This window comes from Ptychodera flava, chromosome 5 (assembly GCF_041260155.1).
Source record: "Ptychodera flava strain L36383 chromosome 5, AS_Pfla_20210202, whole genome shotgun sequence".
Lineage (NCBI taxonomy): Eukaryota > Metazoa > Hemichordata > Enteropneusta > Ptychoderidae > Ptychodera > Ptychodera flava.
Window position 1 is genome coordinate 23,034,337 of NC_091932.1, and position 13,946 is coordinate 23,048,282.

Consider the following 13,946-nt stretch of genomic DNA (forward strand, 5'->3'; position numbering starts at 1 on the left):
CCGTTTTTGACTGTAAGTGTTTTCAGTTCTCTGTCATGATCAAGTGGTTTCTTATATTCAAATAGTTCAATATTGCCAGATAATGTATGTTTACTAATCAGTCGAAATCGCATCGTTAAGTGATAAGGAAGGCAGTAGCCCTATGAATGTACTTGTTTAAAAGCTGTAGTTATGGGTAAGCTACAGTATAGACAGAAATTATGTCAGTAAAAGAACTTAAATCAAGTAAATCCTTTTCTCATATTCGTCTCGTAGACTAATAAAGTTCTAATGTATGTAGATATCTCCATCTCAAAATTGAGAGAGAGAGAGAGAGAGAGAGAGAGAGAGAGAGAGAGAGAGAGAGAGAGAGAGAGAGAGAGAGAGAGAGAGAGAGAGAGTCAGACAGACAGACAGACTGACCTTTCGTCGGACAAACAAAAACAAAATAATGTGACTATTTTCTTCAACAAAGCATAGCAAACGTGTTAATTGAACTGATGAGGAATTTTAAAACAGGTGCTATTTCTCAACTGTCACTATCCTTGTCGAGTAGGAAAATATTCAACAATTTCAAACCGTGAAAGGATGTATTCCACAAAATCAATATAGTTAGACAGTACTGTCTTTAAGGGTTCAGCAAAGACTCTTTAAATTAGATACAGTAATACTGTCATCTGGTAGCTCACAGTGTTACGCCGGTTGATACCCACTGACCGAAATGAACGTGTCGACAACAACACATTGGCATAAATTAAGTGTCAACCATAGATATTTTTGAAGGTAATCAGTATTCTATATTTGGCAAGTTTGACACATTTTGTACAAAGCACTATTCAGAGTACGGACTGGGCACAGAGCGGATCGAACTCAAGTTTTGGACGTTATATCTAACACTTACTGAATACACATCGACATGAGTTGGCTAAGATCTTCAATACTTTCATTTATTTTCATATTGGCGGCATACACGGTAGGTTACGTGTATTTTCATATATAGCCAGTGGTTTATTACGTAAACTTTTAGGTGTCATCAACTGAAAGTCGAGTTGTTTGAAGAGCTACTGTCGGTTGCGTTGTCGTGGTAAAGTGAGAGAAAGCTCGAACTTTTTTGCGATATATCGACTAGGAGGCTAGACTTCGATAACGCGTTGTTCAGGTTCAACGCGTTGTGCAGGTTCAAGTATAAAAAGTGTATTTCTAAAGACCATATCTCTGCCAGGTCAAGTCAGCTCTGTCGGCAACGGTGAAGAGGAGCGAGATAAAATATCGTAGCAGTGAAAATAGTTTAGGTTCAGTGGGTTTCGAATAACATGGGTAAGGATACCTAAGTTAGATTAGTCTACGAATGTACAACAGTAAGCAAACGAGCACACAACCTCGCAATTACGATAAACCTGTGTTTCTGATCACAAGCTCAGAATTGATCGCCGTAGGTATAATATCTAAATCGTCTTTAAAGACGAACGTACGCTCATCGGAGACAATACCGGTAATAGAAACTTGATTTCATCACAAAATCTTAAATCTAAAGAAAAAAAATCCACCAACGCACGATTTGTTTTTCTGGATGCCCGCAACGTTTAGCTTCATTCATTGTAGTGGAATTTGTGTCACCTGTAGTGGCGCGCGAACAACATGACTAACTTGTCATAACATTTGCTGGTATATTCCGCCGACTTTTAAAGCGGAGACGTGTTTAGTTCTTTTGTTGATTTATTACCCATTGGTTGGTGTGGCAGAGCACATGTTAGGTCAAAACGTGTTTTTGTTTTACCAATATTTTGTTGCCAGATATCGTTATTCAAATTTCCGAATTGTCGAGAAGTCATTCTTTAACAAACGAAAATACTTAGTTCACTGATATCGTTATTCCGAATTGTCGAGAAGTGTTTCTCTATCTAAGGAAAATTATGATAAATGCTGACGCTATTTAGCGCTATTTAGTGTATTAAAAACAAAAAACCTTGTTTCTCTGTAGAAGAGAGTGTTGTCTTAGTTTGGAATGTAGAATTCTAGACGATTGCTAAGAAAAAATCTAGTTAAGTTCTGGTTGGGCAAGTCAAATAGGTAGCATACAGTGCCCATTATTTACAGAAAGGTCGAAATTTACATCATTAATTACCTTATCCTGCTACAGATGTTTTATTAAATTTTCTGTTCGCTGAAATGCGTTTAGAATGGGTAGTAGTCATTGTCCGTGCGATTCATACATCACCACCACGCGTTGACTTGCAGTCAACAAAGACTTTGGTGGCCTTACTGTGATTCTCAAAGGTCAGTTCAACTTAGGGCAGTCTAAATATATCAATCTCGTACGTGGATTTCCACTCATTTTTTATCTATCTGTGACTTTGTTTTGTATCGCTCCGGCGTGGGTGGAGCATATTTTAACTAGCCGGGACCAGAAGAGGATATTTGCCTTCACAGCACATCACCGAGAAATTATTGGACAACGATTACGTCAGAATCTTTAGATCCATTATTTTTTGTCGAATATATAATATCTGCTAATATAAACGCATATTTCCACTGTTTCATTATTGTTCACATGAGTACAGTTATCTTGCTTTGTAGATTGTTATAACCTGTGAGCCGCCAGTGACATTATGATCATGTAAGTTAGGACAGCTGTGTCTAAGCCTTGTCGGGGCGCCACCGACACTCAAATAATGTGAAACACAAGGCATGTATGAGGGCGCCTTTTAGAATATCAGCCTAAGAGCTAAAACATACCACGAAATATAATGACTTACCGCATTTGGAAGCAAGAAAACCGATACTTGTCGATAATTTGGCATTACTTTGGCATCAAATCATCTGTATGCTTTGCCCAACTAAAACGTGCGCTTTGAATGAACGCTCGAAAAGCAAAACTCCGCTGAATGGTATTGGCATTCGTCACTAACATATTCTCACGCCGGAATGTCTAACAAAACAGGCACGTGTCAGCTCGTACCTGGACATCACCACGCCGTCTTTCTGCGTGTCCCGATGGTCAGTTCTCTCTGGAAAGAAAGACGACGCCACCGCCACAGTCATGTGCGACGTTGGCGAAGTGATGACAGGATGTGGCAGTTTCCTACCGCATGGCAGCTCCGGTTCCCGTGATGGTGATTACATTGAAACAGACGACAACGGCGATGCTGTCTGCGTTGCGCAGAACGGAGCAAATGGACAAGGTTTGCACCTGCAAATGGGTAATCGATATTATTTATTATTGATTTATTGATTTATTGATTTATTGATTGATTTATTTATTTATTTATTCTGACATCCAACAGGCATAGCGCAATAACTGGATGCAAACAGAGATAAATTAAAACATAAAAAAGACAAATTACAACATGTAGAAACTAATTTAAAAAAGGCACTAAACAAGTAACAACAGATACTGACAAACATCAAAAACTCTCGGTAGTAAAATGACTATCAGCAAGAGATAATAAAACAGATGACACTTGTGTTTTAAAAGCACTAAGACTGGTAAACAAATCGATATCAAAACGATAGACACTATTTAAAAGTGACATTGCCCGAGACGAAAAACAATATTTAGACAGGTTAACGCGGTGATTTGGAATCCGGAAAAGGTCAGAAGACCTGAGACGCCTTGGGGCACAAAGAAAGTGAAGGAGCTATTAATATCTGGACAGTCGGTAATGAAATTGACACACTTGTGAATAAAACAAAGATCTAAAACTTGACGACGAATAAAAAGAGGCGAAAGTTTAAAATAAGAACATAATGTAAAACAATTATCAACATTGTACTCCATACCCTCCTTAAAACAAAGAAATGTAATAAATTTCTTCTGAACTCGTTCAATTTTGTCAATGTACGACTTCTGGTGTGGAGACCACACTACTGAACAATACTCAAGGATACTCCTAACAAGTGCAATGTAAATACTTTTGATGGCAGTGGTATTAGTGAAGTCGCAGCAAGTCCGTTTAATAAAACCGACCAATTGATGTGCTCTTTTGATTGTGCAATTGATGTGATGTACAAAGCTTAGATTTTTGGAGAAATAAACACCAAGATCCTTGATGACATCAACACGTGTGATTGATTGCTTATAAAGCTTATAATTGGAATGAACGGAATACGCTTGTTGGAGAATGAAATAACAAAAACATTTTTTAAGATTTAGTTTAACTTTCCATGCTTTGCACCAATTACCAACAAGAGAGATATCTGATTGCAATAGTCTGCAATCCGATTCAGTTTTGATGATCCGAGAAAATTTCGAATCATCGGCATACAGAAACATGGTCGAATGATGGATAGACATGGGCAGGTCATTGATATATAAAATAAATAAAAGCGGACCCAGTAGTGAGCCTTGAGGAACACCAGAGGGAACACACATCTCCGCAGACTCGTGCCCACCGATGACAACCCTTTGTCTCCTACCCTCTAGGTACGAACAAAACCAAGAGAGTAGGTTTCCATGTATGCCGTAATAATTTAATTTGTGAACCAAAAGCTGATGATTAACTGAATCGAAAGCTTTTGAAAAATCGGTGTAAATGGTATCTACTTGAAGACCAGTGGAAACAGCCTCAGTAATAAACTTGTTGTATGACAGAAGATTAGTGGCTGTTGATCTGCGCGGAAGAAACCCATGCTGAGAATCGTGAATTGTACTTTTAACGTGATTGTAAATATACTTATGAACTAAACCCTCAAAAATCTTGCTAAAAAGTGGCAAAAGAGATATTGGTCTATAGTTTGTGACATCGTTTCTAGCACCAGACTTAAAAATCGGAACAACATTCGCGATTTTAAAGGCAGACGGAAAATAGCCAGCACTGAGAGACTTATTAAAAATAATGCAGAGCGGGACACTTAACTCATCTGTGCACTGTAATAAAATTGTGGGCGGAATATTGTCTGGGCCGCATGCCTTACTACAATCGACCGTCTTCAGTGTCCTAGAACTTCGTCAACTGTAAAGTGCAAATTACTAAAAGTGTCATTTTTGAAAACCTGACAGGATGGGACATCGGTAAGATCAGAATCTGCACAATATGTGCTCAAAAATAACAACGGAACATATCCGTGATATCATCGATGGTCGAACATTGAGAATCGTTGTAGCATAAAGTTGAGGGGAAAGAAGAACATTTACGTTTGCATTTAACGAATGACCAAAAGCGTTTAGAATTATCGATAATCGACACCTGAATGTTGTTGATATTTTTTAATGTTCCAGCGGGGCGATTTCGTAAACTTGTCTCACCGACAGCCACTCTTGTTGCTCACTCCACGCGTCACATGTTTGACGGTAAAACGGATTTCAAAACCCAACGATGCCTAAAATCCCATCGTACAAAATTCCATGGCACATGTTCAACTTACTTGAAACCATGTGGTCTGACTTCAATTCAGAGAGAGAGAGAGAGAGAGAGAGAGAGAGAGAGAGAGAGAGAGAGAGAGAGAGGGGGGGAGAGAACTTGAATGTTTCAATAGTCCTTTAATTCAGGGAAGGGCCTATCAGGCTAAAAGCTCACTTTCATTTTGATACAGGTGTTCACGCGATTGCCCGTTGCTGTGTATGGCAAGACATGGAATGCTATTACATAGAAGGCGAGAAGTCGTCTTGTCACGAGAAGTCAACTAGTATAGCTCAATGCAGCGACAGAATCAGCGGATTATTGCCCTATCCCACAGGTGAAAAATTGATTTAAGTGTTGTTGTATTAAATGACTATATAATTGTCTGTCTATGTGTGAACTCAGCGTCACTGTGTTACTTGTACATGTACATATACATATGTGGGTTGAATGCATGTGTTTGCATACATGCTTCTTGTATACAATTGCGTAAAAGCGCGCGTGTGTACTTCTCCTCGTGTTTATGTTTTACTTTTACAAGTGCAGTTTCTTGTATTACAATATTTTATAAAAAAGTGCACATTTGATTTTAACATGTATGCTTTATGAATTAGAAGCTTCCCTGTTAAAGCCAAGAGCTTAAAGTTTTCCAGTAGTTTTTAATCCGAAGCACAAACGTCATCGATCTCCTGTAGTTTGTCTGTACGTCGAGTGTCTTGCTCTTCATAATTTGATAACTAGGGCGGCATCTCGTCCTCTTTCCAGACTGCATGTCATTCACTCCCGATGCAGACATGGATGGCGTCATGCCCGACGCACCGGACCAGGTCACGTTCCTGCAAGATTTCGATTCAAGATCGTGTGTCGCCAAAAATGGTTACGGGGGTGATGGTAGGTATTGTATGTATTTGTTTACTTTGAAGTGCCTGACACAAAAGTACACGACATAGAGAAAACATCTTTTCGTGGGAAAAAGGAGTCCAAAATTGGAAGTGATGGCAAGTTTGACAAACATTTATAAGACTGTAATAAAGCCAGTTTGCCTCCTTTATCTGTCGTAAATATTACACTCCTCCAATACCAGTGGATTTTGTGATGTCATCCCCCAGATTATTACTGATAATATATCAGATTATCCAGCATTCTGGCCTCAGATGTTTTCTACATATGCAAATTCACTGGCATTGCCGAAACTATAAAATAAAAGTAAGAATGTAACCCCTCCCGGCCCATAATAGACGAAAGAAATCTTTGCAAAAAATAATGTACGAGGCGAAGATCATTAGTATGGCAAGTCGGTGAGCACATTTTTGCGTAAATAAAATACTTAATTGAACTGTTCGAAGGGGCAAATAATTGACGACATTATTACATTACCTTTCATATTTGGTAAGTACACATCCTTCAGTATCAACCACTCAACCGATAGCCATAAAATTAATCAATCAGTAATTGAGCAACAAAACGTATACAATTCAGCTTAATTGAAAATTGCAATTGATTGGATGCACCTGTTAAAGGGCTATGAAATCGTGAAAACACGACGATTTAAAGAGTTGCACTGTGGCTACTGCGAATGGATTGTCGTTTACATTGAAAATGTTCAGTTGCCTGAAAAACAACACATTTCGACTTGAAAAAGTTTTGCAATGATCATTGTGTACATAGTTATTACTTCATTTCACATACAGTAATTTTCGTTGTCCCCGAGTATTCCTCTTGTTTCATCTTGTGCTTCTACGCTCTTTTGACCTAAAAAATTGCATCCTTTGGGAGTTTTTTCCATTGTTGCTCTCTGTCACAGTATAGAGCACTGTACAGTCAGTTGGTTATACATGTAACCTGTAGCTGAAGGCAGCAGTTGTGGTGATATTCCTATTACTCTGTTAACTGTATGAGCCTGTGTCATATGCAAATATATGTAAAACGTACAGTGTATGACACCTTAGTTAATAATAATACTTTATTTCTAGAACCAGCTAAAATGTTTAAATAAAGACTAAAAACACCAACAGAGCGAAGATTTAAAAGCAATCCCTATACAATATTTTCCAAAAAGCACTATTAAGACGCTCATACATAGACAACGCAGCACCAATTAAAGTATTTCACTTTTTTCCAATCTTAGATAAAACCTGGATCGCAAAGTGCGTTCCTTGCTCTCAAAAGTCATGATATTATTATTTACAAAAGTACTTATAATACTTAATTTTCGATAAACCCGTAACAAAGATTGTGAATAGGCTACGTTATTGTATGCAGCTTGGACATCATTGATGCACGTTTTCGTGAAGAGACTCCGTAAGAGCGAACAATACATTGTGCAATATGCTTGAAACAGTGTTATTTAGAACTGTTCCAAATTTGGCGAGCAAGAGAATTGGCATTAATATTAAAAGACCTAATCTGACGCTTCGTCTCATCGATATCATTACCCATGCAATTCAAAATTACTCCAAGGTATGAATGCATATCAACAAAATACAACTAGGTGTCATTATGGAAAAGCATGAGGGATATGATAATAACACTGCACTGTTTCCACACAAACATAGAAAATTACCCAGGGAGCGCTGTTTATGATATTTGGGCTAAAAAGACCCCTTTTTATTGTTTAAGGCAAAAACGACTCCCTCTAGAAGTCAATTTAGAAATTTAATGCGGTGTCCTAATATTCGCCCTCTGTGGTCGAAAAGCTGCTATTTATAAACTGAAGTCACGAATATGATCCACAGGCGTGAATGGATACGCTGCCTGCTGCAGCGCGCCCGACCTGCAATGCAAGTCCAAGTGGAGTGAGCCGAGCTCTTGGCTACATTTCGACACCGCCGACGTTCGATGTGATTACGGATGGCAGATGACAGGGTGCATGGGTTTCACATTCTGGAAGATGATCGACGGTGCTTACATCGAGGATATCACTCATAATGAAGGGCAAGGTGAGTGTCAGCGGTGTTTGCGTGTCTAAGACCAGTTTCTAATAATTTCCAGTCGATGCAAGTAAGAATTTCATATTGACTTCAAAACTAGATGGCTTTTAAGGTAGAACACGCATCGGGGACAGATATTCGGACTCTCAAATTTCTAGTTCTTTTCTGATCTACCACTTGTGGGGGGGGGGGGAGGCTCACTTTAAATATTGCAACATTCAGCTATAGGGCACCAGGACTTTTGAGAAATTTGAAAAATATGAAGATCCAATTATCCCAAATTAGTTCCATTTGTGTTTTCGCTAGTTCTGTATTTTGCACAGTAACCCTTGATTTTTATTTTTGATTTGGTAATAGAATTGTTGAAAGTTTCATATGCGAAAGTTTAAGCCAAAGTTTAAATCTTTCACTTTCGAGGCGTACGCTACCTTAAAATGTCCTTCTATCACTCTTCATTAGTTTTCAATCGATTTCATAAGAAATGTAACGGAATCTATAGTGATGATTTTATATTTACGTCTCTGTTTTACCAAATTGGCAAAGTTGTACCTCTACAAAGTTCCCCTTGTTATTAAGGCACCATGGATTGTTAACCATCATTTGGGGTTCCAAGACAAGTATTGAACCCTTCAAATTAATGAACTTTCTGCAGTAAATTAAGATGGTAACACTATCAAAGTATATGCTTCCTGAAAGCCTAGAAATAAGCAAATACTGTGTTTTGTATTATTTGACAATTGTTTACATAAGAACCACGTGACACTCAATTTGAATAATCTCTTAAAATCAGTCTTTACATGATCAAAAGGTGTCGTGTCAATCTTCCAAAGTGTGTCTGCGATTTTTGTTTTAGGTTCTAGATTTTTTTTTATGATGCGACAATTATCTGACCGATAACTTATCCATAGTCTAACACCTTTCAAAGGATGTAACATAAAAAGTAGGACACATTAAAAAAATCCCAGATTTTGAGAGTTTGTTGATTGATAACAGTTAATATTGAATAGTAGGAATTTGGAAAGGCCAAACTGTGTCATGTTATTGATGTATGAATTAGATGATTTATTCAGGCCTTTGATGAAGTACAGTATATATTGAGATAAAAATAATCACTTATCTGTGTTTCAGTGGAATCGATCTGTAAGGCCTATCAAGGAGGCAATGCTTACAGTGTGTGGGCCGTAGCTATCTGCTGCAGAATCAGACCGCCATCATACACGACCCCTTTTTCAACGACACTAGGGGGCAATCGTTGAAAACACAACGGGGGCGATCGTTGAAAGGGCGACTTCGTACCCAGCAGCTCACCTCCAGCTATCCACCAGTGAGACTTTCTTGTAATGCATCTGGAGAGGGCGGTTTTGAAAAAATGTTACAATGTCGCCTTGTCGCGCCACTGCCTGACGTTTGAAGAAATCTTTATACTATCTCATTTCTTTCGTATGATTATGATGGTTTATGGTGACGTTTTCCTTTTGGCTGACATGATGAACATTAAATCTGACGTTATATCTCGTCTTTGAATCGTATTTGTGTGTCTTCTCATCAGCCAACATGGTATTTACTCGCTCCATTCTCATAGTTTACTTTGAAAGTGAGTGGAAACCCGATAAAAAACAAACAAAATACCTAATATGCAGATGGGCAAGGTTAACGTATTGCAAATGGCGAATTACACTGCTGTGTGAAAAAATGGAAGATCAATGACTTCATTTACAAATTTAAATAAAAGAGTTCACATGAACAGAACAGTGAAAAGAGTCTGCAGTATTGAAATAATCGGGTTGCTTTAGGTACGACTTATAGAAATCTTTGGATGCCCTAGAATTATTTTGTTTTCATAACTATCAGATATTGGCGTAGTATTCTTACGTCAAGCCGGCAAACGGGAAAAGTGGTGACAAGGACAGTCGCACCAATTGTAATAATAATGAAAACTGACAACAGCAAGGAATGGGAACTCTGCCTGGTGTCCAGTAAAGGTTTAGCCAATACGTATTTGGGGGTACTGAAGAAATATGACCAAAAGCTAAACTTATAACCTCTATGAACTTGTTCGGGTGGCAGGACGAAACAAACTTTACGCCCAGAGGTGGTACGGTAGCTTCCTGACTCTCCACTGGCAACGTTGCCCAGGGTTTTCTTTAATTTCAAGGAGCTAGCCCGTCTTTTTGAAATCAAGGTGAACTGCAACGGGTGCATCTCGTGCACCAAGGAAGTGCTCCTATGTCCGTATGTGCATTTCTAAATCTGCCTGGCTGAAATTTCGACAGAAATGCGGGTCCACTATCCTTGTTAGGGAAGGAATCATACTGAGAGTAACACTTTTGAAATTAGCATCCAATCTCTTGGTGGTGACACAAACATACAGTGGTCCCGACAGAAGAGGCATGGACCACTCACACCAATGTGCTCTGTGTTTCCTGGTGCAGAAGGACGGGCACCGCAGTTAATAGGTGATTTTCAATATATTTAAGCAAGAGTTTTGTTTAACGAGTTAACTTTCGAAACGGTTTGCCCAAGCTGTTCTTACTACAAAGACGTGTGATTCTCTCTATGGTCACCGACGATAAACATTGAGTGAATTTGCCTCAAGTTGTATATACCCGGATGAGATCAAGACGATCGACCCTGTACAGAAATTCACACATACACTGTTCTCACGTACGTTTTACAGCGATTGCTTTTCATGTATATATACGTATATTTTATTGACCAAAGTTATACCGCTATATCCCTAATGAAGTGTGCAAACGTAATACGCGGAGCGCAATATATCACCAAATGCAAATTATACTAAGTGTTTTGGAAACATAATCACTGGATCGATAAATTGGAAAGTCATAAACTGGTCACTTAACAGTGTGTATTCAAAGACACATTATACAAACAACTCATCCCTATTATGTGAATGAAAAAAAAATTAAAAACAGTATCTCAATGCTACAGAAGAAATATCGACTATCGGCTTTCATCTATGCTTCTACACTCATAACAAAGCCTTTGATCATGCCATGGAGTTTTCCATTATTTTTGTGGCTTGTAATCAATAAAAAAACATTGTAACGCAACCATACACTATAAAGGTTGTAAAAATGCACAGGTTAAAACAGTTACTGATGCGAAATTCAAAGATACACAATTTTGAAAATCTAACTATTGTGAATTTTAATAAACATAAACTTAATTCCTGGTCAGAGTGATAACAGGGGCAATGTAGCTTGAACAGACGGGGTAATAGGTGTCTATAACACATGATATATATATATATATATATATATATATATATATATATATATATATATATATATATATATATATATATATATATATATATATATATATATATATATATATATATATATATATATATACATATATATATACACGTTTTACAGCGATTTCTTTTCCTTCGTCAAAAACCTTTCACTCTGCAACGGAAATGACGACGCAATAGAGATGTTATGATAATCATAAAATGTCTATTGCATTAACACCCACCTATCATTGCGCTCGTAAAGTTTCACTCCTTGCCGATGGAAGACAACTAGTCTGTGAAATTACTAGACTTCGACTAAAAGTGGTTAAATCTCACTTAGTTTGAAAATCCTTATAAGGTAAGCCGATAAATTTTTATGAACTAACTCAATAAACCAGAATAACTGACAATATACAAAGATACGAAATTTTCAAGATTGAAAACTACATGGAATAGTTACATTAAATTACTTAAAGAAAATTTAATCGATGGAAAATTATTTAAATGATATATCGTATTGAATGGTTTCAATTTAATTATATGCAAAACCACTGATTAATGTTGCTTTGGATACATGCGAAATAAATGTTAATGATGAAAACATATGACTTGGTGATAAGCAGGACTTCGAATTCATTATTTGATGAAAAAATTATGACCTACATTAGAGAATGTACTGTCTAATAATATGACATGCTGCTAACGAACGTGTCATATTATTGCGCCGAAAACGCGAATGTTATCGGGAAGTAACATACATATTATTAACCAAGTACATGTAGTATATAACTATGAAAGTCTGCCCAAGTAATAATACTTCTGCGGAACGCAATAAATCACTAAATTCAAATTATACTCAGTGTTTTGAAAATATAACTGGACCGATACAACATTAAGTCATAAACTGATCACTTAATATTGTGTATACAAAGGGATTATCAAAACAACTCACCACTATTATGTGACTGAAAAAGTTATAAAAAACAGTATCTAAATGCTACTGAAATATTAATCGACTTTCATGTTCACTGCTACATTCATAACGGAGCATTTGATTACATTAAGGCATTTCCATCATCTTTGCGGAGTGTAATGAATAAGAACATCACGACATGACCACATACTATACAGGTTGTAAAATGCAGAGTTACTTCACATAATTCAACGATACACAACATTAAAAATCTTACTGTTGTGAATTGTAATAAACATACACTTACAGTGAATTTCAAAATAGCTTGGAATTACAGCGTGATTAAAAAACGTTTCTGGCGATAGAAAATAACGCTAACTGCATTCATAACAAACGCTCTCCTTTGATAGATTTTGCAACAATTTAACCCAATACTAAATCCACTCTTCTCACTCACATAACACGTTGAGTAGAGGAATCAACAATCGTTGGACTGACCCGTACACACTGTACCGAGAAAAACCTATCGTTAGAGTTCTGTGCAGTTTCATCGACGGGAAACGTTATAAAGGCAGTGTACGAATGTTCAAGCAGTCAGTGTACGGGTGATTTTTCAATGTGAGCGCGGCAACACTGACAATGTTGACTCTGGCACAGTGAATGTCGTATTAGGTTAAATTGTTGCAAAATGAGAATGTTTTATAATGAATGCAGGAGGCGTTAATTTCTATCGTCCGAAGCGTTTTGTTTATCACCGAAGCACGTTGTAATTCCAAGCTATTTGGAAATTCACTGTAATACCTAGATTAGAGGCCCTATCAGTGAAAAGATACAGCGAAAGGTATAAAACTGGATTACTTTTGATATTACTGAATCACCTATACTTGGAAATGGTTATGGAATAATGTCTGCTCGCAATACCTTGCACTCAGGCGTCACCTTCGAAATGCTTTACGAGATGCGCTTGAAAATATGCGACATTAGGAAAGTATAACATTAGGAAAGTGTAACCTAATAGTGGTGATTATCCTTAATTTATCAATCATGTTACAGCAATTTACTAACTTTATGTTGGCGAAGGACCCTTCGTTTTCATGTGCAGATTTAATTTTTGAAAGTTATGTTTAGGCCAGAGAAAAAAAAAATCTTGTTCATCGGATTTTTTGGACCAAGTCCCTGGAGCGGCGAGCGAAATTTTTTTTAGGCCGAAGGTAAACGCGGTCCTCTGGCATTTTTGCACAGATGCAGACAAGGCAAGATAATTGTTTCCCTTTTTACCAGAAATATCTCAGACAAGAAACACTGATACTGGTAACTGAATTCAATACTATATTTCCCAACAATAACATAGGCCATTACATTCACAGTTAGTGTTTGCACAACATATTCTGAGTATTCTTGACCGCGGACATCCGGGAACTTGCGGTTTTTTACGTCATTTTTGCGTCACACTGCCGTGAGAACAAAATATTGAAGTGTGAATTTTTCAACCTTTACACCAGTATTCAAAGTTTCAACATTATGTC

At 37.4% G+C, this 13,946-nt stretch overlaps 1 protein-coding gene across 1 annotated transcript; it reads left to right on the plus strand.

The window, feature by feature from the left end:
* The first annotated feature begins 795 nt into the window (after positions 1 to 795).
* Positions 796 to 9,777, plus strand: LOC139133296 (proprotein convertase subtilisin/kexin type 9-like). Its single transcript, XM_070699826.1, has 6 exons — positions 796 to 952; positions 2,921 to 3,161; positions 5,512 to 5,655; positions 6,084 to 6,209; positions 8,054 to 8,257; positions 9,377 to 9,777. Exons 1-6 carry the CDS (start codon positions 896 to 898, stop codon positions 9,502 to 9,504), a joined length of 900 nt encoding a protein of 299 aa, XP_070555927.1. The 5' UTR covers positions 796 to 895; the 3' UTR covers positions 9,505 to 9,777.
* The last annotated feature ends 4,169 nt before the right edge of the window (positions 9,778 to 13,946 follow it).